Genomic DNA, 24,254 nt, shown 5'->3' with positions numbered 1-24,254 from the left:
AATATCCTTGACCCCAGAGCCAGAATGTCCCTGACCCCAGGGCTGGAGCAGCCCTGACCCCACAACCATGGACTCTGCAACCCCAGGGATGGAGAATCCCTTACCCCGGGGCATCTATGACTCCAGGGATAGAGCATTCCTGATCCTGGCTCTGGGACATCCCTGAACTCAGAGCTGGAGCATCTTTGACCCCAGGACTGGGACATCCTGAATCCCAAGTCTGGGACATCCCTGGTGTCCATGGCTGGAGTGTCACTGTCCCCAGGGATGGAGCATTCCTTACCCAAAGCCTCTCTGACCCCAGGGATGGGGTCAGTGGATGGAGCATCCCTTACCCAGGGCATCTTCGACTTCAGTGGTAGAGCATTCCTGATCCTGAGTCTGGGACATCCCTGAACTCAGGGCTGGAGCATCTTTAACCCCAAGTCTGGGACATCCCCAGTATCCATGGCTGGAGTGTCACTGCCCCCAGGGATGGAAGGTCCTTGACCCCACAACCACGGCCTCTGTGACCCCAGGGATGGAGGATTCCTGATCCCGTGTCTGGGGCATTCCTGGATCCAGATCTGGAGCATCCCTGACCCCAGGCCTGGGGCATTTCTGCCCCTGGGGATGCAACATTTCCTGACCTGACCCTGGAACACCCCAGGAGTCAGGGCTGGAGCAATGTGACCCCAGGAGTGGGACATCCCTGATCCCAAACCTGGGACATCCCTGGTACCCAGGGCTGGAGTGTCCCTGTCCCCAGGGATGGAGCACTCCTGTCCCCAATCTGGGCCATCCTTTACCTCAGGAGTGGGACATCCCTCATTCCAAACCTGGGACATCCCTGGTACCCAGGGCTGGAGCATCCCTGTCCCTATGGCTGGAGCACTCCTGACCCCAAGCTGGGCCATCCTTTACCCCAGGGCTGGGTCCTCCTTTACCCCATCCCTGGACCCAAAGCCGGAGCACCCCTGGCCATGGGACTGTGATGTCCCTGTCCCTGTCCCCAGGCTGCTCCAGCCCTGCCCATACAGACAAAAACCTGACTTTGGTGTAAAAATATCAGTTTAGTGAAAAAACCTGATGTCTCTGTGTTCTGTTTATACCCCTGGCAGGGAGAGCTCTCTCTGGCATAAAGATGCAGATGGTTTTTGACTTCAAACGCTCGGGTTTAGTGGAAAGAGAGGATTTTGTGTACCTGGGGAAGAGATCCCATCTGGCTGCTCCTGCCCTGGGGGTGCAGAGCTCAGCTGGGGCAGACCCAGCCCTGCCAGAGCCAGGTGGCCATGGGGGACAGGGGACAGCGCTGTCACCTCACCATGGCATGTGGGGTGGCAGAGGAATGGAGTCTCAGCCTTGATGGGGTCGTTCCTCCCCCTTCTCCATCCCACAGGAGATTTGGGATGAGGCTCTGACCCCCCCCGGGGGTGTTGGGGAAACTGAGGCACAACAGGGCATGGTGAGGGCACAGCTGGGGATCAACGCACAGACCCTGATGGCTCCCTCCAATTTCCCATCCCCCCCCCAGTTAATTACAGGACCCTTTTTGGATTTCCTCTGATATTTTCTGTGTCATTTTGGCCATTGGGGCTTTTTCTTGCACACAAACCCCAGGCTGGGGTGTGGAGTGGCAGATTCTGAGCAGAGCAAAGCACCAAGCCCTGGGCTTGTTCCCCACCCTCTCCTGGATGAAGTTGTCTTCTCTGCTTCCAGGGAAGCTCCATGACAGGGTTTATTGACCTTTTTTTAATCTAAAATTGATTCTTTGCAAAACTCCACCTGCTCGGGAGCCAGGCAGGATCTCGGTGCCATTGGATGGGAATTTATGATTTCCCATCCGAGCATTTTGCCTTTCCCTGGTGATTTGGGGGCTGCAGGAGGGCTGAGCAGGGCAAATTTTCCTGGTCATGGCCAAAGAGATGCTGTGGGTTGCTTTGGTCCTTATCATTTTTGACCTGTGAGGTGATCCCAACCCTTTTGTTCAGAGTTCCTGCTGTGTTTAATTCCCAGAGGAGCCCAAAATCTGAATCCTGGAGCTGTGGCTGTCCCAGGATCACCCTGAGGAACCTGGGACAGAATGGGATGAAGGTGATGGGACCTGTCCCTGGTGAAACCTGGGGATCCCAGAGCCAGGAGAGCTGGGAGGGATGGCCCAGCCATGGTGGGGTGTCCCAGCTCCACAGCTTGGCAGCCTGCAGGGAGGTGTGGGATACTCAGGGCTGCTGGAGGTCACTCAGCCAGGCCAGGGGGGAATAAACCACGTCTGAGTCTGCTCCTGCTCCCAGAGCCCGGTTCAGAGCATCCCTCGAGGAGCCCTCTGCATCTTTGCACTGAATGCACAAAAGCCAAGCGTTTCCTGCAGAGCCCCCTCCTTCAGCCCCAGCCTCCCCAAACGCCCCCGGGAGCGCGGAACAGCCCCGGGGGGACAGAAATCCCCATCGTGGAGGATGAAGGAGAAGCTCCAGGTGTGGGAGGGATGAGCCCTGGCAAGCTTGGCTGGGTTTGGACCACACACACAAATGCAGCTCCATCCCCCGGATGCCGTGTGGATGCTCTGACACCTAAGGCTGTGAGGGGCGGGTTTAGGAGATGCCTCCTTCTCAACATCGGCGCTGAGGATTAAGAAATCATGGAAATTAAAAGCAACAAACTGTTTCCAAGTGCTTCTGCCAGGCGGCATTTCAGCCGGAGGTTTCTAGAGCGCTGGGGAAGCAGCATGCCGGTGATTGCTCGCGCTCTGCGATGTCCCCGAAGGTGTGCTGTGAAAACAGAACAAAGGCGAGCGGGCGGGTGGCGGTGAGGGGCCGTGTCAGCCCTGTGTGCACCCACTCCCTGCCCAGGCACTCTGCCCCGGCCCCAGCCGCGTGTGCCGAGCGGGCTCTGCGGAGCGGGGCTCTGCGGGGGGATGCGGGGCGCTCCCGCCGGGCTCGGCCATCTGTCCTCCCCGCAAGCGCAGCTGCTGCGCGGGCACGGCCACCCCGGGGGAGGCGGCGGGGTCCCCGTGCTGCGGGTCCAGGCGCCGCCCAAGGGCCGCAGGGCCGGGGGATGCGGGGGGATACGGGGGGGGATATGGGGGGAGCACTCGCAGCCCTTCCCCAGGGTCTCACCCAGCCGCACCTGGCTCCGGAGGCGAAAAAAAGAATTAATAACAAAAATCTGAGATTTAAAAGACAAACGTGTCTTTCTGATGATTAAGGATAAGCATAAGGCCAGGCGGGAGCCGCGGTGCGGCGGAGCGGCCGCGCTGCCCGCGCCCCCGGAGGCCGCCAAGGGCTCGGCGCGGCTCGGCGTGCCCGCCCGCCCCCCGCCCCGCCCGGCCGCGCCGCCCGCCGCGCCCCGCCGGCTGCCGCGTCCCGCCTTGTTCCGGCCGCGCCGCCCGGCCCCGCCCGCCCGGGGCGCGGAGCGCGGCTGTGCGGGAGACAATAGCGGAGCGCTCGGCTCCGCGCCGAGCCGGGCATGGGCGGCCAGGGCTGCGCGGCCCCGCGGCCCCCGCGCCGCCCCAGCGGGCTGTAGCGGGCCGGGGGGCGGAGGGAGAAGGGGGCGATGCCCCACGCCGAGCCCAGCCCGCCGCTGTGCTGAGCCGGCGGGGCTGGCCGAGCGGGACATGGTGCTGGAGCCCTCCGTGACGCTGCCCGGGTGGCCGAGGGGCGGCTGCTGAGGAGCTGGAGCGAGGCCACGGGGAGGGAGCCCCGAGGATCCGGCTGGGGAGCCATGGGGAGATGCAACGGGCGATGCACGCTGGTGGGATTCTGCTGCCTGCAGCTGGTAAGGCTCATCGGCATGCCGGGGGTGCTTTGTGCAAGATGCTGCCTGTCACCGCTCCCCACGCCGCCTCGGCGGTGACCTTGTGCTGGGACCAGCTCGGGGATGGCTCATCGTCAACCAAAAAAAGCCCACAGCAAAGGAAAAATGCTGATCTGGAAGACAGGCAGTGCCACCCTGATCTCCTGCCTCAAGCCGGCGCTGGCCGGGAGGTGGATGGGGACCCCTTCCCTGCGCTGTCAGTGCCCGAGGTTGCGTCTCCAGCAGGTGTGAGCTTTGTTCCCAACTGCAATCTCTTCCCTCCGAGTTCACTCCCGCCCGCCGTTCCCGTTCTGGTGACTCCCCGGATGCTCTCGGGGTGCTGCTCCCCTGAGTCGGGGCGAGAGGGAAACTTGGAGCCGCCGGCAGCACTTTGGAAACTCCGCTGCTCCTGAGCGGGACCCACCTGCCCGCGGTGTGGGGCACGGGCTGTGGCAGCAGGGAGAAAGGAGAGGGTTGATTTCCACGAGATTGTGGGGTTGCATTTGTAGGGTTTCGTGACAATTCCGTGCCGCGCTTGCCGCCGCCCGCGGATCAATCTTCATCGGGCTGTGCCCGAGGAGCGGCGAAGGGAGCGCGGGGGGGATCCGGGGGGTTCTGCTCAAACCGGCGAGGTTGCGATTAATTGTCCCGGCAGGGTGGTGCGTTAATGGAGAATCAGCCGCCTCCTGCTTGCCCCCGCGGCCGTGCCGGGCGAGGAGAGCAGGGAGGGACCGCTGAAATCTGTGGGGTCAGCTCGAGGTGTCCCCGGGGACGGGGGTGATGGATGGATGGATGGACGCGGCGATGGAAACGGGCTCAGAGCCCGCTGGAGATGATGGTGGCATCCTGCTGACAGGCACTTTCTTCCCGGCTCTTGCTCATCCTTCATCCTCCAGAAGGCAGCGGGTGGGGAGGGGTCCCCGCGTTTGGATGGGGGTACACGAGGGGAGGATGGGGAAGGTTTGAAGCCGGTGCTCAGCGCTGGGATCATCCCCAGGCTGGAGTGCCCCCATGGCCTCCGTGTCCCCAGCTGTCCCCTCGCTTTGAGGTCTCGTTTGGCGTTTCACTCACCTGATCCAGGATAAATCCAGCGAGGCTTTTCCAGGTGTGCAGGAGTTTCCTGGCTGTTGGTGACATTCCTTTTCACCACTGGGCTCCCAGGCAGATTGAGTGGTGATTATTCCCTGAGATATCCCAAATCAGAGGGGTTTTAATCTGTTCATTTTGGGGAAGGCTGAATGGGTGTGAGTTCCTGGGCTGGGAGAGCAGCTCCTGCTCACACCCACAGGAACTTTGTGCTGCTAATTGCGGTCAGGCTGTCCCCTCCACCTTCCCCCCGTGTGTCCTGGTGCTGTTGGCATCCCCAAAGGCTCCAATCCCTTCCCAGGGACCCTCCCCTTCCCTCTCCAGGCTCACCCTGACCCAGCTCATCCTTTGGGAAGCTCCCCAGAGCTCCTTCCTGGGTTTGGAGGCAGCAGCTTCCACACCATTCCTCATGGGGACATGCACCCAACCCTCAGCTCCTCATCCTGGGGTGAGGGGTCTGGGTGCCCACCCCTGGGGTGACCAAGGCCACCCTGAGGTGACACAGCACCTGGGCCAGGCAGAGCTGAGGTTTGGGATGGAGCCTCAGGGTGGGGGGATGATCCCTGACCCCATCCCTGCTCCCCTGCCCTGCTCCACCCCAACATGGGGATGGCATGGCAGGCTCGTGTCCCCTCACCCAGCTGCCCCTGGGACCTGTCCTGGGCCCTGTGTCCTGTGGGTGGGGACAGCTGTGCCCCCAGTGTGCCCACTCAGGACCAGCCTTGGCCCTGCTGTCCCTTCAACAGCAGCGTGGTGACATCCTGAGGTGATGCCACCATTTCTGGCTGATCCTCCCTGCCCACCCCAGACACCTTCCCATGGCTCCCTGTGTGCCACTGTCACCTCATGGGCACCTTCCCGTGGCTCCCTGTGTGCCACTGTCACCTTTCCATGGCTCCCTGTGTGCCACTGTCACCCCTTGGGCACCTTTCCCACCCAGCTGGTTCCCCAATATCCATGCCCTGCTCCCTCACCCCCTGGTCCCAGGGATGCTCTGATGTCCCCAGGTGCAGCTGGCACCCACTGGGCACCAGGTCCCCGATCCAGAGGGGCCCTGCCCAGCCCTGCCCGCTCCAGCCCACCCCTGAACCAGTTTGGGAAGCTGCTTTGCTCCTTTTGGGGCTGTGACACCACAGGAGCTGCTTTGGAGCACTCAAACACCCCCCAAGCTCCTTCCCCACTGTCGTGGCCATGCTGTGAGTGCTGGCTGACCCCGGTCCTGGGGACAAGCACCACGTGCCACGTTTTGCCTCCATTTATGGCTTTTCCCTGAAAAACCCTCCTGCCAAACCCCCACCGGCCGTGCCCCGCCTCGGGAGGGGCCACCTGCAGATGTTGGTGATAATGAGGTGGGGTCAAAGCCAAACCCCGGGGTGTTCCCAGCAGCTGGGAGACACCAACCCCTCTCTGTGCCCCGCGTTTGTGGGATTCACCCTCTCTTTGTGGGAAATGGGAATGCTGAGGGGTGGGATGGGGCAGGGACCCGGGGTGGGGCTGCCCTGCTCGGGTGTGGGGGTGCGGGAGCCACAGCGTTTGTTCCTCTGCAGGGGAGGGGACAGCTGTGCTGCTCCTGGGGCTGGGCCAGCCCTGGTGATGGGGATATCGGGATATTGGGATATTGGTGTGTCAGGACATTGGGATATCAGGATATCAGAACATTGGGATATTGGGATATCAGGATATTGGGATTTTGGGACATTGGGATATGGGGACATCGGGACATTGGGATATCAGGATATTGGGACATTGGGATATTGGTGTATCAGGACATAAGGATATCAGGATATCAGGACATCAGGACATTGGGACATTAGATATTGGGACATTGGGACATTGGGATATAGGGATATCAGAACATTGGGGTATTGGGATATCAGGATATTGGGACATTGGGATATTGGTGTATCAGGACATTGGGATATCAGGACATCAGGACATTGGGACATTAGATATTGGGACATTGGGGTATCCGGATATCATGACATTGGGATATTGGGACATTGGGATATCAGGATATTGGGACATGAGGATATTGGGATATCAGGACATCAGGATATCAGGATTTTGGGATATCAGGATATCAGGATTTTGGGATATTGGGATATTGGCACATGGAGACATAGGGATGTTGAGATATTGGGATATTGGGACATCGGGACATCAGGATGTTGGGATATTAGGATATTTGAATATCGAGATATCGGGATATTGGGATATCAGGACACCGGGATATCAGAATATCGGGACATCAGGATGTCAGGATATTGGGACATCAGGATGTCAGGATATGGGGACATCAGGATATCGGGACATGCACTGCTGGCAGCTCTCATGCCGGCTCTGTCCAGCTGCTGTCCCGTGTCCCTTGGCCACCCCGCTCCGTGCCCCGCGGCCGCGCTCAGGCTCTGGTCCGGGATGGTTTTCCTGGAGCTCCTTCTCCATCCCAGCCCGGCGACCCCAGCGCCCCCTCCGTGCTCAGCCCCGCAGCGGGACGGGGACGGGGACAGGGACGGGGACGCTCCGTGCTCCCCTCCCCTGCCAGAGCCGGCACCGCTTCCAGCCGAGCTCCCGTTTCCTTCTTTGTTTCTCTCCTTCTCCTTTAATTGGCTGGAAAAGCAGAGCTGGCTTGGCACCTCCCGCCTGCCGGAGCCTGCCAGGCTGGCGGGGTGCGGTGCGGGGCCGTGCGGTGCCATGCCATGCCATGCCGTGCCGTGCCATGCAGTGCCATGCCATGCACCGTGCCATGCCATGCCCGGTCCCTGCGGGGGCCGCGGGTCCATCCCAGCCTCTCCCCGAGCCGCGGGGTTCCGGGGATGACACCCCCGGCTCCAAGGCTGGAGAAGGATCAGGAGTTCTGCTTAGCGAGGGATGGGTGGAGGGAGAGGATGATCCTTCATCCCTGGGTGTCATCCCTGTGCCACAGCGTGTCCCTCTGCACCCCTGTGGGCTCCGTGGCCCTCCTGTCCCATTCCATCCTCCCTTCCTGCTCTGATTTCCCTGGTTTGGCCACGGCCGCTGGGAACCACCCTCCTCCCACCTCTGCCGGCATCTTTTGTCCTCGCCCGGTCCCGGGCTGGCCCGGGCACCGCGGGGCTGGGGCGGCCCCGGCCGCATCCCCCCGCCCGGCGAGGGGGAAAGGAGCCCGGGCTGAACTCGGGCTGGAGGTTTTCAATTACACAATTAAATGCACAATTAGGTGTAATTACCAGCGCTCAGAAGGTGCGACTGTTCATAATGGGCTTGTAATCTACTGCCGCCGCTGTTTGTACTGCTCCGCTCCGCTCCCTGATGATTATGGAAAGCTTTCCCATTTGCATGGTTGCCATGGCGATGGGGGGATGGCGAGGGGAGCCCCTCGGTCCCCCGAGCCCCCTCGTTGCCCCACATCCCCTCTCCGTGATGAGGGCGATGGGGGCGCTGATACCCGCACCACTGTGGGGTCATGGAGGGATGAGGATGCTCCAGCGATCCAGAGGATCCAGAGCTGGCCCCAAGGTGGGAAATGTGTTTGAAAAGCCTGAAAATCCCACCCCATCCCTTCACCTCCCCGGGTGAGCGCCCTGTGGGTGGCCGTGCAGAGGCATCAGAGCTCCGTGTGGGTGGGTGAGCATCCTCCGGCACATCCACATTCCAGGCAGGGCTGTAAAGGTTTATTGACGTGTGTTTGGGAAGGCAGAGCCTCGCAGCTCGCAATTAAAACCGCGATTAAAGCGCCGTACGTCTAAATTTGCAGGACCAGCTAATGTGCACCCGAGAGGATTAACGAGGCCGCCTGAAGAACTCCCTAAATCATTCATGGCGGTTCTTAACGGAGCTGGCAGCGAGGGGGGCTGGAAAATAAATGTCTCAGGGGGCTGGGTTGTAGAGAAAATAAAGAGGATGAGGCTGAAACCAGCCTGGCCCGACAGCGGAACTGTCAGAGCCCGGGAAGGAAAGGTTGATGTGAGCAGAAAAGCCTGAAGCAGATGTGCTCATGGAGAGCTGGGAAATGTGTCTGGCCCAGCCAAACCTGGCTCTTGTTTCTCCTTGAGCTCCCAGCTCTGGCTGCTGGATGGGGCTGAGCTGCCCCAGCAATTGTCTGGATGCTGATAAGGAATTTGATTTAATCCCAGGTGGCTCCTGTTAGGAAAAAAACTAGTGTTATGAAAAATCAATGGTGCTCATTTCAGCACTGGGCAGAAAGAAGAGAAGGAATGAAATCATCACTGGAGAAAAGGTGTGGGATGGGGGTGAGCAGAGCCTGGCATGGAAGAGTCCCCTGGAGGTGCATCCTGGGCAGCCCAAGGGCCAGGGGCTGTCCCATCCCAAAATCCATCACCAAGCCATCGGGAGGGGGCTGGGAAAGGAACCCCAGGATGGGAGATGTGGCCAAAGAGCCTCTGGATTGGCTCAGGGTCAGTGGCTGCTCTGAGGGAAGATCACAGAACGCTGAAATGCTTTGGATGGGAAAGGAACCTTAAATCCCCTCCAGTGCCACCCCCACCATGGGCAGGGCCACCTTCCACTGTGCCGGGTGCTCCAGCCTGGCCTTGGGCACTGCCAGGGCTCCAGGGGCAGCCACAGCTGCTCAGGCAATTCCAGCCCAGCCCCTGCCCACCCTGCCAGGGAACGATTCCTTCCCAAAATTCTACCTGAGTCTCCCTTCTTTTAGTTTAAACCATCCCCCCTTGAAGACTCCCAGAATTCCCAGAATCACTGGGTTGGAAGAGACCTTCAAGACCATCGAGTCCAACCCAGCCCCAAAACCTCAACTCAAGCCTGGCACCCAGTGCCACATCCAGGCTTTGTTAAACACTCCCAGGAATGGTGACTCCACCGCCTCCCCGGGCAGAACATTCCAGAACTTTATCACCCTTTCTGTAAAAAACCTTTTCCTAATATCCAACCAAGATGGGGAGGTGGAAGAGATTCCCAGTCCCAACAGCCCTTAATGCAGGAGCAATGAGGCAAAGTGAGTGGGTTTTGGGGAGAAAAGGTTTTTTTCAGCTCTGAAGGTGATTAACCACAGCCACAAATGAGCTCTGGGTGCCTTGGTCTTTCCCTGCTGCCTTTGGCTTGGGCCATGTTTGGAAGGACAACAGGGACACCCCCACACAGGTCACAGTGGCAGCACTGGGGGTGTTGAGCACCCTGGGTTGTTATTCCAGCAGAAGTTGGGTTTGTTTGGGAATTCACTGCTGGAGGATCCAGGAGCACCTGTGAACTCTTCATGGTGTTTTTTATTCATGGAATGCTCTCCCTGTCCCAGGCTCTGATGGCTCTGATGCCTTGGGAAGCCTGCTCTAGGACAGAGACTGGATGGAGTTAACAAATAAAGCAGGGATTTATTGAAAGGATCTCCTCCATGGATCCACCTTGGGCAGCACAAGAGCCCAGCCAGGGCTGCACCCAAGATGAACCAAAATGGTCCCAAAATGCATGGCCGGGCACGGGGTCTGTCACTGTGATCAGTTCTGCTCCATTTCCATCTTGCAGTTCATTGTCCCATTCCAGCTTTAGCCCAGGCAGTCCCACCCTGGTTGTTTTTCTCTCTCCAGCCCACGTTGTTTGTGCTCTTGGGCTGAGATTTGGATCAGTTGTCCTTGGTCCCCAGCTGGAGCAGGAATTGTTTTGTCTCCCTGCTCTGTGCACAGAGCTCACCACCCCTTAATAAGAAGCCCAGACCCACACATTAAAGCAGAATCTGAAAAATAAAAAATCTAAACCCGAGGCATCAACTTCCACCACTTTTTCCTTCTGCAGAGGTGCTCTTGGCTCCTCTCTGCTCAGTTCCTCCAGAGAGAAGCCCCAGGGAAGCCCTGGAAGATGGTTTGGGGCTCAACCAGTCCCAAACTCACTGTGCAGGAATTCAGTTCCCAAAGGGAAAGCCACATCCCCCTCTGGGACACAGACCTGGCTCTGAGCTCCCAGCCCTGCCCCACAAAGATGGCACAGGGGTGGCTTGGGCAGGTGGGAGGATGCTGGGGTGGGAACCTATTGGATTTGTGGGGTGCCCTGATGAAGGCAGGAATGATGGATCTGACTCCATGTCCTCAGAAGGCTGATTTATTACTTTATTATACTGCATTATATTAAGAAATACCATACTATACTATACTATACTATACTATACTATACTATACTACACTACACTATACTATACTATACTATACTATACTATACTATACTATACTACACTAAAGAATACAGAAAGGATACAGACAGAATGCTAAAAAGATAATAATGAAAACTCCTGACTCTCTCCAGAATCCCGACACAGCTTGGCCCTGATTGGCCAACGAGTGAAAACAACTCCCAGCAGAATCCAATGGAACAATCACCTGTGGGTAAACAATCTCCAAACACATTCCACATGAGCACAACCCAGGAGAAGCAAATGAGATCAGAATTGTTTTCCTTTTCTCTGAGGCTTCCCAGCTTCCCAGGAGAAAAATCCTGGGTGAGGGGATTTTTCAGAGAATGTGAATGCTACAGGTACCAGGACACCCTCCCAGCTTCATGCCCATTCCCAGGGCTGGGAGGGGCTCTGTGTCCCACTACACATCGTGGCAGGAACAGGATCCTGCTGGAACCAACTCCCCCCTGAGCCAGGAGCCCTTGGGGTGCTGCAGCCATTCCCTGGGGATCTCCCATCCTTTGGAAAAGGGGCAGGGATGGAAAACCCACAAATCCCTCACTCCTGCCTGCTTCAACAGCCTGCTCTGGGGTGTAGGGGGTTCTGTATCCATCTCTGCTGGCCTGGGTGAGCAGTACCAGGGGTAGGAGCCTTCCCAGCCACACCCCAGTGCTCCAGGCTGTGTCCCCACTGCTCCTGCTCCTGGAATGCCCCGAGATGTCCCTGTCCCCACTGCAGCCAGCATGGCTGGGATTGATGATCATTGAGGGCTGAGTAGGGAGAGAACATTCATCCCAAATCCTGGGGGATGCTTGGAGTACCTCAGAATGGCCCCATTGGCACTGATTTCTCCCTTTCCCCCATTTGAAAGCAGCTATTTATTTCAATTTCCAAAATTCAGGTGTAACAACCTGGAAAAGTGGGAATGCAAAGTGGGCAGAGAGCAGCCCAGGCTGTGTTTAACCAGGACATTAAGCCCCAAGAGGTTTTTATTAAGATTAATAACAGCTCCCATGTGCTTGGGGGAAATTCTCCCTCCTTTGGGTCTCATCTGTGATAGAAGGAGATTTTGGGGAGGAAAAACAATGGCCCAAGTGGAGCAGTGGTGACCCCTCTGTCCCTGTGAGGTTACGTTATTTAATAGAGGCTATATTATTTAATTATTTAATGGGTGTGGAGGATGAGAGGTGCGATAGTGTAGGAGCATTGGGGGGTAGGACGGTGGGGACGGACAGAGAGCAGAGATCTCTGCAGCCAGGGCTGGGAACTTGTGGTTTATTGCAAAGGGCCTGGGTGCAGGGCCCTGCTGGGAGCTGCCAAACACAGCTCAGAGCAGGCCCGAGAGAAGAGAGGGGGAGAGAGGATGAGAGGGTAAGGGAGTAAAAAAGGTAAGATAGTAAGAGGGTAAGAGAGCAAAAGCATAAGAGAGCAAGGTTCCCGTTACCATAAATCTTCTGTGCTGAATATTCCCATTCTCACTAGCCAATCTAGTCCAAGATACAAATCCTACAGCATTTCCATACAGCCTGTAAGAATCATTACATTACCACACTGGGTTACATTTTAAACCCTAAAAACTCCTCTTTGGCCCCTTCTGCCAAGCTGGCAGGGTCTGCTCTGAGCCTTGGGCCTGTCTGCAAGCAGAGGGGATTGTTTGATCCAAAGGGGATCACCTTCAGCTGGCCATGCCATTGTTTTCCAGTTGTTCAGTACCTGAGGGATCTCAAAGCTTGCTTTCATTTCAATCTCGCTTAGAGTTTCCATACTCTCAAAATCTTTTGCCAGGCAATCATATTTATAAGGCTTTCCTGCTTCATCTTCCCCAGCATTGTAGGACCTACTTCGGGGTGCTGGTTCCCTACTCCCCCTCAGGGATCAGCCCCTGGCCCCTGCATGGAGCTGGGGCTCAGCACATCCCGGCAGCTCCATTGTTTGGGAAGCAGGAGCAGCAGGAAGGGAGGGATGGATGCAGGAGGGCACGGGGGGGTTTCGGGGTGCCTGGGTGTGAACACTGGGACCTCTGAGCTGAGCTGGGCTGGGAACCCCCCAGAGGGGATTTCTCTCATCCTGGTGCCACCTCCTGGCTGTGTCCTGGCAGAGGGCACCGATACCGTGGGGGTGCTGGGGGAGGTCCTGGGGTACCCAGGGGCTGGCGGTGACAATGACACTGCAGAGCCATCGGCGCTGTGTCCCGTGTCCTGTCAAAGGTGTCCTGTCACCCCTGTCACCCTCCCTGCCCACACTGCTCTGCCTGGTCGGGTCACAGCTGTGCTGTCACACGCAGGGGACGCAGCCACGCTCGGGGGGTGCCCCGCTGCTCTGTTCACAAGCTAATTACCTTGATTAGGGCTAATTAGCACCCCGGGGCACTGCGGTCTCTTCCCACGGCCGGATCGATGGCGAGGCCCTTTCCCAGCAGGGAGGTGTGTCCGGGAACCCCGGGAATGTGGCACCGGGTGGATTTACCTCCCCTGCCCTGGTGCTGGGGCAGGAATATGTGGAACCTTCGGTGGATGGGACTTGGGATACCAAAGGGCCACTGGGGGTGGCCTCAGTGACTGTCCCAGTTTGGGAATTGGGGCTGCAGGGAGCGGTGGGAATGTCATTGGAACGGTGCCACACTGGTGCCACCCCACAGGGACTCCCAGGCACAAACCCAGAGTGGGAAATGTCCCAGGGGAAGGGAGGAGAGGGAGCTCAGGGTGGGAGTGTGGTAGTGGAGGGTGCTGGGTCATGGGGAGGATGCTCGGGTGGGAATGAGGGATGCTCAGGGTGCTTGAGGTGCTTGAGGTGGGAATGGAGGATGTTGTGGGAATGGAGAATGCTCAGGGAGTGGAGGATGCTTGAGGTGGTTGGGGTGGGCATGGAGGGTGCTCAGATGGGAGCAGAGGGTACTTGGGATGAGTGAAGGGTGCTCTGGGGGATGCTCAGAGTGGGGCTGGAGGGTTCTTGGAATGCAGGAGCTCCCGGGAGCCCCAGAGCAGCCCTGGCCCTGCTCTGATTCCGTGCAGGCACAGCCCGGATTAATGGAGGTGCTCAGGCACTGCCTGCAAGTGTCACGCTGAGAGTCCTTGTCCCACCCTCCTGGGCTCTGTCCCCCTCTTCTCCACCCCATGGATCTCAGGAGTGGTGGAAGCCGTGGCTGTGGGGTCCAGCTGGGTCCCCCTGCCCTGATTTGTGTCCCCAGCCCCAGGAAAGGACCCAGATCCCCCCGTGGGTGCAGCAGCCAGGCCTGGGCTCGGCAGCTTCACGCAAACCTTTGCAGGCTCAGATTTGTGTTTGCTCTGCTCTTCCCTGCCCTGCTTTGGCTCAGGAGCCATCCCCGTCCCTCTCACCCACCCTGGGGACACCTGGCATCTCCATCTGTGCCTGGGGGACCCCTCAGCTCGTGTCCCCTGCTGTCCCCTCCTCTGCTGCCACTTCCAGCCCGTCACCAGCGATGGCCAATTCCTCTGGGGCGGGTGTGTCCTTCCCTGGCCTTGTCTGCAACCCCTGGCACCGGGGTGGGGGCACAGCCAGGGCCCTGGGATGGGCATGGGGAGCACAGGGCTGGCACCGAGTCCCCATGGCCATGTGGGGACCACTGAGGTGGTCACAGAGCAGCTGGGGGGGTCTGAGGGTGCCCAGGGATGGAGGTGACACTGGAGGGGGCACCTGTGGGTGGGAGGTGGCATCCCCTGATCATTGAGTGTGTGATGGGCAGCCCTGGGGCCGTGAGTAGCACTGCCAGGCTTGGGTGGGGACACCCAGGGGACGATGCTGTGGGGTTGGGAGTCCCCAGGGCTGGGGGTCCCTGTGCCCCCCTGGCTGTGCCTCAATCCCCTCCAGCTCCCAGCCCTGCCGCTGCCTGTGGTCACCTGGGGACACCCAGGATGTCCCCCCATCCCCCTGGGAGGGACTGGAGCTATGGGAATTTCAGGGCTGTGTTTTATTCCCTGTTTTGTTCCCTCCTGGGAATTTGCCTCGTGTCTCAGATTCGCTGGCTCCCCCAGGGATTCCATTTAGCAGCACAGCCTGGTGCTGCTGTGACCAGGAGATGGGTTATTAAAAGGTTTATTTCTATTTTTCAGATCTTTTTTCCCCCAAAGCTCAGCAGTTGTGGGGTGGTGGCCTGTGGAGAGGTGCAGGTCCCCCAGTTCCTCTGGGGGTGAGGACATCCCTGTCCCCTTCCCATCCTCCCAGGGCTGCATCCCACCTGGGTTCAGGCTGCTGGTCCTGGGGCTGAGCCTGGTCCAGCACCGGAGCTGGACCCGGAGCTGAGGGTATCTGGGGAATTTGGGGTGACTTTGGGGTGTCTGGTGCTGTCAGGAGCTGTATTTAGGGACGCCCTCACCCATTTGGGGCTGGTTTATGCCCCATTGCTGCAGTTCCTCTCCATCACCCATCCAAAACATGGGTGCTGCCCCCAATTCTGGCACCCACAGGCCCCAACCCCAAAATTTTGAGTGCACCCACAGCAAGAATGAGGATTTCCACCTCAAAATGTGGGGACAAGTCCCAGCCCAGCAGCCGCCACAGCCCAGCAGCACCCACTGATGCTCCCACCACCTTTTGGGGTCCCCCTGTTGCTCCTTCCATGGTGCTCTGGGCTGTCCCCATGTCCCCCTGCCCCATCCCCTCTTCCATGAGGGGGATGCCGACCCCACTAATGACCCCAACCCCACTAATGACCCCAACCCCCTAATGACCCCGTCCCCACCTCCCAGCAGCCCCAATTATTTTGACTCAGCCCCTCCCCCCGAAGGAGCTGTGTGGCTCAGGGTGCCTGGGTGGGTGGGTGGCACTTCCCAGACAAAGCAAGCCCAGCCCTAACAAAGGCCTTGGATTATACATGGGGTGAGGGCTCGCAATTAATGCACCCTCATTAGCGGGGTCCAGGCCTTGGTGGGGTTTCCCTAAATATTTTCATATGGAAAAACTCATCCCTGCCATGAGGGGGATAATGGGGTGGGACAGCACGCGTCACCCAGCTGGCAAAGCCGTGCCAGTGGAAAAACAGTTCTGGGGGAAATCCCCATTATGGGGCCGGCCCTGATGCAGGGGGATGATGGACTCACATCCCTGCAGGGCCCGGGATGTCACCTGTCACCACATCCAGTGTCACATCTTGTCCTTCAGGGATGCAGAGGAGCGAGGGGAGGCCCCGGGATGGATCCAGCCCTGGAGCTGCTCACCCACGATCCCTACCCAAGAAAGCGGCTGGGAAATCCCATCCCAAACCCCTCCCGCAGGGTGGGGAGGGAAGGAGGGTGAAGCAATTAATGAAAGCAATTTTTACGGCTGTTTGGGGAGTCCCTAATGAGCTCCCGAGCTGCCGATGGCTGCGGTTAATGAGGAGCCGGGGCTGCGGCACCGCCCGGCACATCCTGCCCGGATAAACGGGAACGGGAGAGGGGATCCACAGGGAAGGGATCATTGGGATCCACAGCACGGGGATTGTGGGATCCATGCCACGGGGATTGTGGGATCCACGGCACGGGGATTGTGGAATCCACAGTGAAGGGATCATTGGGATCTACAGCACGGGGATTGTGGGATCCATGGCACGAGGATTGTGGGATCCACAGTGAAGGTATCCTGGGATTTACAGTACAGGGATCATGGGATCCACAGTTAAGGGATTGTGGGATCCATGGCACAGGGATCCTGAGATCCACGGTGAAGGGATTGGGGGATCCACAGCACAGGGATTGTGGGACCCATAGTGAAAGGATTGTGGGATCAATGGCACAGGGATCCTGGGATCCACGGCACAGGGATCATTGGGATCCACAGTGAAAGGATTGTGGGATCCACAGTGAAGGATCCTGGGATCCACAGAACAGAGATCATTGGGACCTACAGGGAAGGGATTGTGGGATCCAATGTGAAGAGATCCACAGTGAAGGGATCCTGGGATCTACAGCGAAGGGATCATTGGGATCCACAGCACAGGGATCCTTGGGATCCACAGTGAAGGATCCTGGGATCTATGGCACATGGATCCTGGGATCCATGGCACAGAGATCATGGAATCTACAGCAGAGGGATTGTGGAATCCACAGTGAAGAGATTGTGGGATCCACAGCACAGGGATTCCGGGATCTACAGCAGAGGGATCTTGGGATCTGCAGCACTGGGATTGTGGGATCTACAGCACAGGGATTGTGGGATCAACAGTGAAGGCATCATTGGGATCTACACCACAGGGATCATCGGGATCTACAGCAGAAGGGTCATTGGGATCAACAGCAGAGGTGTCAGTAGGATCAACAGCAAAGGGATCATTGGGATCAGCCCCACTGGCTCCTTCACTGAAGGAGTTACTCGAGACATTCCGGGTTTATTAGGACAGTGCTTCCTTTGGGTGCCTCTCCAGCTCCTGTACTTTGGAAAGCCCTGGGATGCAGGTGCAGAGGTGGTGGGAATGGTGGGATGCTCTGGTCCTGCCTGGAGCACAGTCCCACTGCCAGGGCAGAGGGCCTCCACCCTCACCCCTGGGAGGAGTGACAGGGATGGGGATGAGGGTTTCGGGAAGAATGTTGATGGGATTGTTATTGAATTCCTCAGTGGATACTGAGATGTCCTGGGCAGACTTTTGCTCCCCAAAAGCTCGTTGAGGGCTCAGGAAACATCCCAGCCCCTTCTCTGCCATTCATCTCTCCCACCCCCCATTTCCTTACAGCCCATGGGAATTTCTGTCCCAGCACGTTCCCCTTACAGGGTGCTCGTCCAGCCAGGAGGAGACCCCAAACCCTCCAGGTCCCATTACTCAATGGAGAATTAAGAATAAATCTCCAATTCTCCAATAAATTCTCGCCCATGGTGGGGGGTTGCTCCCATATTTAAGCCCAAGATCCCCCATATTTAAAATACAAATCCCCCAAATTTAAACCAAAGGTTTCCCATATTTAAGCCCAAACTCTCCCAATTTTAAGCCCCAAATTCCCCATATTTAAAATACAAATCTCCCAAATTTAAACCAAATGTTCCCCAAATTTAAGCCCAAACTGTCCCATATTTACACCCCAAATTTCCCATATTTAAAATACAAATCCCCCAAATTTAAACTAAAGGTTTCCCATATTTAAGGCCAAACTCTCCTATATTTAAGCCCCAAATGTAAGCCCAAATTCTCTCAAATTTAAGCACAAAAATCCACCAGATCCAAGACCAAGATCCCTTAATTCCAGCCCCAAAACCCCCAAGATTTTAGCCCAGGATGGGAGTGGGCAGTGGGGGTGATGCTCCCCACCCGAAACCACGGGTGCCCGTGGGTTGTGGAATTACCCTGAGGAGAGGGAAACCCCATAAATCCATTTGGGTTTCCCATACATCCATTTGGGTTTCCCATAAATCCCATTCATGCCGGCAGCTCCCACCTCGCCGTGCAGGCGAATCCCTCGGACCTGCGTGCTTTGATCCGGGGTTTTAAAGCTAAAAAATTGGATAAACGCTGCAAGAAACACCCACACCCGCCGGGCTGGGTGGGCGCGCACGGGAACCACCTCCAGATGTCCGCTCATCCCTCCAGGATGTGGGAGCGTCCCCTCCTCCTTAAAACAATCCCAGAAAAAAAAAAAATTTAAAAAAATCAATATTTTGGGAGCCGTTTCGCCTCCCCACCGGCTGCCGCCGGCTGCTCCTTTGGCGGCGCCAGCGCTCGCAGGGATTATTTTTGCTCCCCGGCTCATTAACGGGGTTGTTACCAGGCAGATTTCCTCAGCCCAGCTTCTCCTTCGCAGCCCGCGGGCCGTGGGAGGAGGGAATGCCGGTTTCCATAGCGATGCGCTTGGCTTTAATCAGGGCTCTTCCCTGCGAGAATTGATTACGGAAAGTGCCGCTAAATAAGACAGTAAATTGGATTTTTTTTCCTATATATATGTGTATATTATATATTCATTTTTTTCCTCTCCTCTATCAGATTATATTAACGGTGTCTTTGAGGCGTCGGTTGAGATTTTGGGGAAAATACCTCTGGCTTTTCCCAGATGTCAGGATAAGGAACAGAACGGGAGAATTAGCATGGAAATTGCCTGCGGCTTAATCCGTGTCCACCGCGGGCTGCTGGGTCATCTCCTCCAGCATCCATCCTGCCCCATCCTGCTGGGATTGGCAAATTTTTGGAGCAGATTGTCCCATTCCTTCGCTTTTCCCTGCCCAGTCCCCTCCCACGTCCAGCCCCAGCCTTTGTCTCTGTCTCATTCCAGGAATTTGTGATTTAGGGACTCAGGCTCCCCACATCTCTCCTGGTTTCCCATTTTATTGCCTCTGGCTGTGCAGTGCCCCAAAGTCAAACCCAAGATTCCCAATGTGAGACCAAGATCCCCCATATTTAAGCCTCAAATCCCCCAAATTTAAGGAAAAAATACCCCAAAGTCAAACACAAGTTTCTCAAATTTGAGCCCAAGATCCCCCATATTTAAACCCCAAATCCTCCAAATTTAAGCCCCAAATTCCCCAAATATAAGGACAAAATCCCCCAAAGTTAAACCTAAGATTCCCAAAATTGAGCCCAAAATCCCCCATACTTAAGCCCAAGATCCCCCAAATTTAAGACTCAAATACCCCAAATTTAAGGAAAAAATACCCCAAAGTTAAACTCAACGTTCTCAAATTTGAGCCCAAGATCCCCATATTTAAGCCCCAAACCCCCCAAATTTAAGCCCCAAATCTCTCAAATTTATGCCCAAGATCCTCCAAATTTAAGGACAAAATCCTCTAAATTTAAGACCAAGATTGCCCAAGCATAAGGACAAAATCCCTGAAAGTTAAACCCAAGATCTCCTAAATTTAAGCACAAAATCCCCCAAAATTTAAACTCCAAAAGTTTCCTGGAAAAGTTTCCTGGCTGGGAGGCAGGAGGGGAAAGGGATCTCAGGGCCGCGTTTGTGGGATGCTGCCAGCGGGAGCTGGGGCGTTGTGTTAAAGCTCAGTGAAATATAAATGTGATATCGTGTCAGAGTTAAGGAGATATTTTGTCAGAGGTAAATCGGTTAGAGCAGCCTGCTCCTGGGGAAATTGGGAATTTGTGCTGTTTTCAGGGAAAAAACCAAACTATCAAAATTCCCGGGGTTCTTATGGGGATATTGGAGCCAAATGCACCCAGATCCCACAGTTTGGGAGCTGATGGGGCTCAGGGCTTTGTTTTTGGGGTGGAAATGAGGAGGAGCTTCCTCCTGGTGAGAATCATCGGGAGGTGGTTATGGAGCATCCATCCCCCTCTCCATGGGGGAACACCAAATTCCCTGGATTTCAGCATTCCCAGAAGGTTTTGGGAGGGTTGGGTTTCTCTCTATGCCGTGCCTCAGTTTCCCTCTCCTGTGGTGGAGCCAGAACAGGATCAGCCTGGTTTCATCAGCTACATTTAGGGGAAATAATAGTAATAATTGTAATAATTGTAATAATAGTAATAGTAGTAGTAGTAGTAGTAGTAGTAGTAGTAGTAGTAGTAGTAATAATAATAATAATAATAATAATACCAACAATAATAATATTTATGGCCATTAGCCCCCCCAAGGCTGCATTTCCCAGCCCTCCCTGATAGAACCCTCAGGGATGGATGGAGCCAGGGGCACGGATGTGGGAGCAGGGCTTGGAGGGCACCCAAGGGTGGCACCCCAGGGGTTCCCAGTGGTGGGGACGCCCCCAGGGCTCATCCCACAGGGCAGATTCCATCAGGATTCCGGGGTGCAGCGTCCAGACGGGTGCATCCAGCCGGGGCTCTGTTCCCATGGCAACGCTGCCGGATGAGGGGGAATGAAATAAATAAATAACTGGGAAAGGGGAGGGGGCATCCAATGGGAGAGAGGAGAGGAAGCTGTGGGGTGGGCAGTGGGTGCTGGGGGGCCCTGGGCACACCAAGTGTCCCCAGTGCCACATCCCAGGACCAGGATGCATTGAGACCTCCCATCTGGGGGGTTCAAAGGGGTCCTAAAACCTGCAGCATCCACCAAGGATCATCCCAGCAGGGGAAGGACCCCGTTTGTGCCTCTTTCACCCCAATTTTCAGTCCTGGCATGGTTTTGCTCCTGCATCAGGGCCTCTTTCCAGCTGCAGCCACTGGATCCTGCTCCTCCCCAGCCGATGCTGGAGAGGGATTGGCGCCTTTCATTTCTTTCCATCTGTGATTTCATGAAGGCTTTTGCAGATGGAAGTAGGTCAGGAACTTGTTTCCAAGCCATTAAATGAAGTCCCCGGGTTCACAGCGGTGTTTGCACCTCCCTAATAACCAATCGTGTTCTCATCTCATTTAAATCGCGGCCAATTCCCCTTCCTGGGCCGGGGCTGCGGGGTGGAGCTGCTTCCCACAGTTTCTGAGGCTCCTCACGGGCAAGGGAGGACATTGGCAGAGACAAAATGCCCTAAATGGCCTCAAACAGAGGGGCTGGGGGAGGGTGGGAGCCTGTTAGGGGGTCGGGGTGGGGATGTGAGGGTGTCTTGGTTTGGAAAGCCAGGTGCCTGCTGAGGAAGGCAGGAGCCTCCCCTGAAATGGAAAATGTAAATCTTCCCCTTCCCTCCCAATTGCTATAAATTTTAAATTAAGGGGCTCTCAGGCGAAAATATGGGAGCAAGAAATAACAGTTATTTAATAGGGAAGGAAAAAAATAAAAGGATAAAATAAACAATGCAGTGAACTGCCAGAGTCAGAACCCAACCTGACACCCTGTGGGTCAGGCTGTTGGCAGCAGTCCCATTGGAATTGTGGCTCAGCCCTCCTGCAGTGTCAGGGCTGGTTCTGCTGGAGCAGGGATCCTGGAGAAAGGTGCAGTCTCTGCCTCTGAAGATCCAGGGGCAGAGGCAGCTGCTGTTCCTCTGGGCAGTCCAGTGCAGAAGCTGTGCTGGTGTTCCAGAATCTCCAGATTCTATCCGGGTAGGAATGCTTGGCTCCTCCCTCTGGGCTCCCATCTCCCAATGGGATGCTGTAGTTCTTATCAGCCATGCAGGAACATTCAATAGCTGTTATCAGCAGATGTCCCCTCCCGAGGGAGGAGTGGGTGTGGTCACTCAAAGAGAGAGATAAGGCAAACTGCCCACTTGACAAAAGATAATCTGCCATACAGATGGTAATGGAATACATCTTGCATTGCAACCTGGAACAGGGGTCGTGGAGCACCTTTGGAGTGTCCCTGGGGCTGGGGGGAGCTCCCGGGATGCTCCATCAGCCCCGGGGCTGTGGAGAACATTCGTTACAGATCGGGGATCCCACTGTCCTGCCAAACGCTGCCCTGGGGGGTTCCTCTCCGAACCCCGATGGTTTTTGGGGGCCAGAACCCCCAGAGATGGCGGCGGCTCAGGGATGGGGCGAGCGAGGCTGTTGCAGCATCTTCGGCCACAGCGCATGAGGAGTCAGAACAGGCAAATCCCCTCCAAACGCGACCAAATGAAAAGTTAAATCCCCGGCGAGCCTCTGGCATATGGTGTGCGGGAGGAAATCACCCAGCTGCGGGATAATGACCCATCGGGGGGCCAGGAGCCCTGCCCGGCCCAGAGGGGAGCTCAGAGCTCAGACCGGGGTGCAGATGCTGCTGCAGGGCTGAAGAGCAGCAGGAGCCAGGAGCAGCTCCAGGATCCTGCCCAGCGCCAGCTCCAGGATCAGAGAGAGAAGAACCCAGGGAGAGCTCAGAGCCCTTGCAGGGCCTGAAGGGGCTCCAGGAGAGCTGCAGAGGGACTGGGGACAAGGATGGAGGGACAGGAGGCAGGGAATGGCTGCCAGTGCCAGAGGGCAGGGCTGGATGGGATCTTGGCAATTGGGAATTGTTCCCTGGCAGGGTGGGCAGGGGCTGGGCTGGAATTGCCAGAGCAGCTGTGGCTGCCCCTGGAGCCCTGGCAGTGCCCAAGGCCAGGCTGGAGCACCTGGCACAGTGGGAGGTGTCCCTGCCATGGTAATGGGATGGGATTTAAGGTCATTTAAGGTCTTTTCCAACCCAAACCATTCTGGGATTCTCTGGTTCCAGGAGGAGCTGCTGGGCAGGAAGGTTCCTGCATTCCCGGGATGCTGGGTCTGAGGTGATCACCCAGCACTCTCCCTTTGCAATCGAATTTCCAAGCTGGGTTTCTCAGGAAAAGAGACCTGGGAAGGGGTGGGGAAGGGACTCCTTAGTGGGGAAGGGGCTCCTGGTGACCCTGCAATGCTCCTAGCACAGCCAGAGCCGGATCCAGCTCTCCCACCCTCCTTGTGGGGATTAACGACTGGGAAAACTTGGGGTGGGTCTGAAGAAGGTGAGGGCGCCAAAACCAGCAGGTGATTCAAGGACAGAGAAACTCCTTCCCTCTTACATTTGGTGTCAGCACACTGGAAAAATCCCATTTTCCTCCAGCTCTGCCTCCCTGGTGCCACCTCCCTGAGCCCCAGCTGAGCCTGTGTCCCCACGGGTGTCCCCTCCCCACTCGTGTCCCCTCACCCCCTGATGGAGTTCGGTCCCTCCCGCTCCCATTCCCGGTGCACACAAATCCCTTCCAGGCCGGGATGAGCGGAACCAGCCCGCCCCCAGCCAATTGCTGTGATTTGCTGCCGAGCGAAGTTTTGGGGCCGATCGATGAACTCGTGTTTAATTAAGAGGGAGCCCTAAATCTCATTGCATTGATCAGCCGAGGTTTATCTTAATTAGCGATGGGACAGCGTTTGCATCCCGGCTCCGGCGGCGCTGGGGCTGGGAGGGAGCGGGGTGTGAATGGGGCTGGGAGCAGCGGGAATTCCCATTCCAGGGGCAGGGAGGATGCTCTGAGCCCACGGAACAATTTTGGCTGTGTTGGACGCTGCTGGGAAGTTTCTTGGGATGATGCTGAGCCCCGAAGAGCTGGGGGTCCTGAAGGTCCCTCCCAGGGACATTTTACACCCACGGGATCGGGGATGATGCTCCAGGAGCCAGACCAGCCCGAGGAGCAGCTCTGAGCTGAGAGTGCTCACTCAGCCCCGCAGTTCCCTGGGCAGGGGCACCAAACCTGGACTCTCCTGCTGGAGGCTGTGCCTCAGTTTCCCCTCTCGTGAAACACGTGGGGCTGGCCTTGGGATGCCCCTGCCCCTGGGATGCCCTTGGGATGCCCCTGGAATGTCCTCGGGATTCTTGGGATGCTCTTGGGATGCCCTTGGGATGCCCCTGGGGCCCTTGGGATGCCCCTGAGTTGCCCCTGGTATGTCCTTGGGATTCTTGGGATGCCCTTGGTGGGCACTGAGAGCTGGGAGTGCAGCCACGCTGCCTTTGTGAGTCTGTTTGTCCCTTAACCTTCAGCTGCATCCCACAAGGATGGAAAATCCCAGATCTGCTCTTTCCACAGAGGAAAAAAGCTGGGATAACACAGCCAG

General features: G+C 56.9%; 1 protein-coding gene across 1 annotated transcript in view; it reads left to right on the top strand.

Annotated features, from left to right (window-relative positions):
* The first annotated feature begins 3,492 nt into the window (after positions 1-3,492).
* The window catches only part of NKAIN1 (sodium/potassium transporting ATPase interacting 1), a 35,379-nt gene continuing 14,617 nt past the window's right edge, over positions 3,493-24,254 (top strand). The window contains exon 1 of the mRNA XM_054292460.1: positions 3,493-3,750. Coding sequence (XP_054148435.1) covers positions 3,697-3,750 — 54 coding nt within the window. The 5' untranslated portion in view covers positions 3,493-3,696. The remainder of the gene's footprint in view (positions 3,751-24,254) is intronic.

The sequence above is a fragment of the Melozone crissalis genome, unplaced genomic scaffold (assembly GCF_028551555.1).
Source record: "Melozone crissalis strain CALT ecotype California unplaced genomic scaffold, PUWL_Pcris_2 ptg000111l_1, whole genome shotgun sequence".
Classification (NCBI taxonomy): domain Eukaryota; kingdom Metazoa; phylum Chordata; class Aves; order Passeriformes; family Passerellidae; genus Melozone; species Melozone crissalis.
The sequence above is the reverse complement of the archived record's forward strand: the minus strand, read 5'-3'. Positions and strand labels throughout refer to the sequence as shown.